Genomic DNA, 5,234 nt, shown 5'->3' on the forward strand with positions numbered 1-5,234 from the left:
GGATTTTTTGCATTTATGCTAATTCACAAATCCATAACGAAAATACTTTAAAAAATAACATTGGGATCATCTGAGTGCAAAGTTATGAATTCCGCTTTTTCCTACTATAATTACATTGCGAGCATTTCTCATATTAAATATTCTTCAGGGCAGCCCCGGTGGCGCAGCAGTTTAGCGCCGCCTGCAGCCCAGGGTGTGATCCTGGGGACCCGGGATGGAGTCCCATGTTGGGCTCCCTGCATGGAGCCTGCTTCTCCCTCTGTCTGTGTCTCTGTCTCTCTCTTTCTGTGTCTCTATGAATAAATAAATAAAATATGTTCTCATTCATTTGGGGAATATAATAATAATATAAATAAAGGAAAATAAATAATAGAAAGTAAGGGAGAAGAAATGGGTAGGAAATATCAGAAAGGGAGACAGAACCTAAAGACTCTCCTGATTCTGGGAAACGAACTAGGGGTGGTGGAAGGGGAGGAGGGCGAGGGGTGGGGGTGAATGGATGACGGGCACTGAGGGGGGCACTTGACGGGATGAGTACTGGGTGTTATTCTGTATGTTGGCAAATTGAACACCAATAAAAAATAAATTTAGTATTAAAAGATAAAATAAAATAAAATAAAAATTTTAAAAAATAAATAAATATTCTTCAAAAAATAAGAATTTTTTGAAGGCTATATCACATTCTATTATTGGACACCACCAATATTTATTTGGACATTCTTCTATGATTGGATGTTAAGATTCTTACAACTTTTTGTTACTATAAACAATATGATGATTAATGTCCTTATATGTATTCTTATTTGTAAATCTTTGTGCCTCTACTGATCATATTAGACTAATTCTTAGAAGTAGATGTGTTAAGTCATAGAGTGTAGCAATTTTTAAGTCTTTTGATTCATACTGTCAACTGACTTTTCAGGAAATGTGTATTAACTTATTCCCATCCCCACCCGCAGCGTATGACATCACTTCTTCACTGCACCTTCATTACCGATAAGGTATTAGAAAAATTCTTCACCAATTTCATGGGTGAAAAATGGTATCTAATCAGTGATCTGTCTAAAATGTGATTGTAAACCCCGGTGCCCACATGATAACATCCAAACTCCTCCCATGGCATCAGAGCTGGACCTGTTGGCGGGCAGCCTTCATTCTGGCGTGGTCAGAGAATGTGGGGCTTCAGGCAGAAGGCTGTGTTTCTCTCCTCTGTGCCTCTTCCAACCAACATGTGAAGCAGAAAGAGGGACTAGAGGGGAACTAGGGTTCTAGCAAAGACTGTGCTTCCCTCTAGCAGGGGGCAGGAGAGCTGGACTGCTTCTTGGAGGCCCAGGCCAGCTTCCGCATCATATAGTTGGTGCCACTGAGGTGGGGGTGGGGGTGGGCAAGGAATGGAGATATCTGAATCTGCATCCATTTCCACCATGTGCTCACTGAGTTGTCAGAAAGGAAAGCTGGGAAGAGGCTGAGCACGAGGCAGGGGCAGCTCTGGCAGGATCCCTGTGATGAGGTAAGGAAGGGTAGAGCAAGTCTCCCCAGAGCCAGGTGAGGCCTGGATGCTGGGCTGGAAGGTATGGCAACAGCTGCTGTTGCTGCTCAAGACAGACATTGGGAACATAGGCCCCGGGCTGCTCAGGGTGGTTGGTACTTTGATGGCTGGACCACTCTGGAAATCATGGACTCTGGGCTTCATCACTGCCTCTCCTGTCACCTCCTGGGGCACCAGGCCATACCTGTCATCTTTGAACCCTGTCTCAGCTCTGCTCAGATTCAGGGAAGACCCCAGGCTCTGCTCCTATCCCCCCTCTACTGATGTGTTCATGTATTTATTTGCAAAACCTATGGGGGGCCTAGGGTTGGGTAGGTCTGGACCTTGGGACAGAGTAGATTCTGAACCTCCCTGCTCTTATAGTAACACTGAAAATAAAGCAGGAAGAACTCTGCCTGGGGGTTAGTCAGGACCAGCAGGGCCAGCTTGTGAGGGCCTCGAATGCCCCCACTGAGGAGCTTATACTTTGTCCTGAGAGCAGGGGGAGCCATTTGGGGGCTTTAGTCAGGAGAGGAAGTGGTTTTCAAAAAAGGTCCCTCTGGATGCCCCAGGGAGGATAGAGCAGAAGGACTACTAAGAGTGCAGTCTTGAGGCCAGGCAAGAGCTGGTGTAAAGTTTCAGGCAGTGAGGCTGAGAGCTGACCAGGGCGATGCCAGGGAAGGAGCCAAGCGGTGCTTTGTGAGCAATTCTGTGGCAGCATCAGGGGGACTTGGTGCCACCTCACTGGGGTGAAGATTCCAGACTCAGCCCTGTGCCCTACCTGTCCTCACCATAGACATACGAAGCCCTCACCTACTAACCTGAAGAGTCCAGACCTCCCTCACTTGGATGTCCAACTCCTACACCATACTTTCCTGGCAGCCTCCTTTACCTCCTTGTTCCTCAAGCTGTAGATGACAGGGTTCAGCATAGGTGTGACAACAGCATAGAGGACTGTGAAGACCTCATCAGAGATGTGGGCCTCCTTGCTCTTGGGTTTCATGTACATGAATATGACGGTGCCGTAGAACAGCATCACCACAGCCAGGTGTGCTGAGCAGGTGGAGAAGGCTTTGCGACGCCCAGCTGCTGAGGGCACTCTCAGGATGGTGGCCAGGATAAGTGTGTAGGACAGGCAGATGAATGCCAGGGGTATAGGCAGCAGCAGAATGGCACCCACCAGCAGGAAGACTTCACTGACTGATGTGTCACTGCATGCCAGCTTCAGCACTGCCAGGATCTCACAGGTGAAGTGACTAACCATGCGGTGGCCACAGAAAGGCAACCTCATGGCAATGACAGTCTCAGTCATTGACTTGACAAGACAGAGTCCCCAGGCGGCTCCTGCCAGCAACAAGCAGAGCCGGTGGCTCATGAGCACGGGATACCTGAGTGGCCGGCAAATGGCCAGGTAGCGATCGTAGGCCATGATGGCAAGAAGTAGACACTCTGTGGAGCCTGTGGCTAGGCTCAGACACATCTGGATTGCACAGCCAACAAAAGAGATGGTCTTCTGGGCTGACAGGAGGTGGACCAGCATCAGAGGCACAAAGGTAGATGTGTAGCAGATGTCCAGGATGGAGAGGTTGCCCAGGAAGAAGTACATGGGCGTGTGTAGGTGGACATCGAGGACACTCACTGCCACGATGGCTGTGTTCCCCAGCAGGGTCACCAGGTACATGGCTGAGCACAGAGGGAAGAGCAGGTGCTCCAGGGCTGGGTAGCCAGAAAATCCTTTCAGAAAGAACTCAAAGATCTCTGTCCTATTGACCAACTCCATATTGCAGTGCTCAGGAGACATATAGCTGGGATAAAGGGGAAGAGAGTGCGGGGTGGTGGAGAATCCACAGAGCCTCTTTTGGGTTGAGGTATGTTGCTGGGGCCTTTTTCAGCTGTTACACACACTCTGCCCTTGAATTTGGGCAATCTGTGCACCTCTAGGCTGCAATTCATCCATGTGAAAAGTAAACATTGATCTGGATCAACATTTCCCTAAGAGAGTGTTAATAGAAATGTTAGTAGGCAATCTGAAAAAATAATTTGAGACAACACTAAATTAATAGAAAATAAAGCCATTTACTGCAAGACTTCTCAGAGCCTTGTCTGCCAGTGTAATTTGTGACTTTCCAAAAGTGGTGTAGGGCATGTAATTCCCAAAGTTACTTAACCATGGTCTTTTTACATTGATCTATAGCAAAAAAAATTTTTTTTAATTTATTTGAGAGAGAGAGAGTGTGTGTTGTGTGCGTCCACAAGTGGAGGAGAGACTAAGGGGCGGTGGAGAGAGAGAGAATCTCTATCAGACTCCCTGTTGAGCGTAGCCAGATGCAGCGCTTGGCAAAGTTCAGGGTTTGAGATCATGACCCTGAGATCATGACCTGAGCTGAAACCAAGAGTCACCCAGGTGCCCCTACAGCAGATAAGTGTTCTACTAACAGTTTGGGAAAAATCCGGAGGTCTTCCAATCTTAATGTGTATCAGAATCACCTGGAAAATTTGTTAAAACACAGATTGCTGGGCTCTATCCTCAGTTTCTGACTATGTTTGTCTGGGTGATGTGGCTTCTGCTGGCCACAGTACCACTGTGAGGATCCCTGGACTAGATGGTTCCTAGGGGTCCTCCCGGCTTTTAGGAAGCCTCTGAGATGCTTTACACTCTTTCCATGGTTGGGAATGCTCTTCTTTATTTCTCAGCCTGCAGAAGTCTGGTTGTGCCTTCAGCTTAGCTCTGGTCTCCACGTGTGAAGCAGACATGTGCCTCTCATGGGAAGGACTGCTGGACTCTGAGCCTATCAGCAGGCTCATCTACCTGTCCCTCCACAGGGCCTGTTCATCAGCTACTATGTGTGGATTGACCTTCATCATGGGCTTTCAAGCTAAAATTCGAAGGGCTAGTTGGCCTGGCCCCCCAACTCCTATTTTCTTTGGGCCTGAGCCAGAGATGCTTGGACCCCATGAGTTCATAGGGCATCAGCATGGACAGCTCCCTGAGAGGTGAACTTGTTGGATCTCACCATACAGGTAGGAAACTGAGATCACATTGTGGGTCTGTGGCAAGGTGTGTCTAGAATCCAGTCCTCCCAGCTGTGTGAACCTACATCATGCTCACAGCAGAAGTTTGCTTTTATCAGGTGCCGAATGTTGGTGGTTCTTTTATCACACTGGGTGAACATCTTTTTCCGACATTCTCCCCTCAATCTTCTCACCAGATAATGAGCATAAGTCAACTTTTCCTTAGTGTTCAGGCACCTGGCATGATGTCAATAAACCCATGGGATGTGCTGCCCTGCCCACGCCTGGGTCAGGAATGAGCATTGGTTCCTGTGAGTGCCTTCCTTGCATGACATAGTTCCCTCTTATTCGGCCCATGTTTATCCAGTCCAGAATGAAGAGATTGAGTCCCAACCACACACCAGGCACCATGCTAGGCATGAGGGGGATGAATGAGGACACACGTGTTCCCAGGCCACTAAATTCAAACCATTCCTAGGCAGAAATCCTCTCCAATTTCTGTGCCTAGCCTCATCCTGCTACTGTCTGCATACCTCTAGAAATAAGAAGCCTCTTTTTCCCATGGGCATTTTTCTTCCTCCTTTTTCTTTCCCCCTCTTTCTGTTAAGCCATGCTAAGGGTCACAAAAATCCTTCCTGATATAGAATATCTGGGTGTTGCTGGGTCTACATCATCTAGCAAGGTGCAGGCTGAG

General features: G+C 47.9%; 1 protein-coding gene across 1 annotated transcript; it reads right to left on the reverse strand.

The window, feature by feature from the left end:
* Positions 1-2,369: 2,369 nt before the first annotated feature.
* LOC140640965 (olfactory receptor 13J1-like) lies at positions 2,370-3,308 on the reverse strand. The gene has a single exon (XM_072840309.1). The coding sequence runs from the start codon at positions 3,306-3,308 to the stop codon at positions 2,370-2,372; it is 939 nt and encodes a 312-aa protein (XP_072696410.1).
* Between the last annotated feature and the right edge of the window lie 1,926 nt (positions 3,309-5,234).

This window comes from Canis lupus, chromosome 10 (genome assembly GCF_048164855.1).
Source record: "Canis lupus baileyi chromosome 10, mCanLup2.hap1, whole genome shotgun sequence".
NCBI classification, from domain to species: domain Eukaryota; kingdom Metazoa; phylum Chordata; class Mammalia; order Carnivora; family Canidae; genus Canis; species Canis lupus.

What these genes read in the sequence shown, in the direction of transcription:
- LOC140640965 (XM_072840309.1), bottom strand. Translation starts at nt 3,308, where the DNA reads ATGGAGTTGGTCAATAGGACAGAGATCTTTGAGTTCTTTCTGAAAGGA.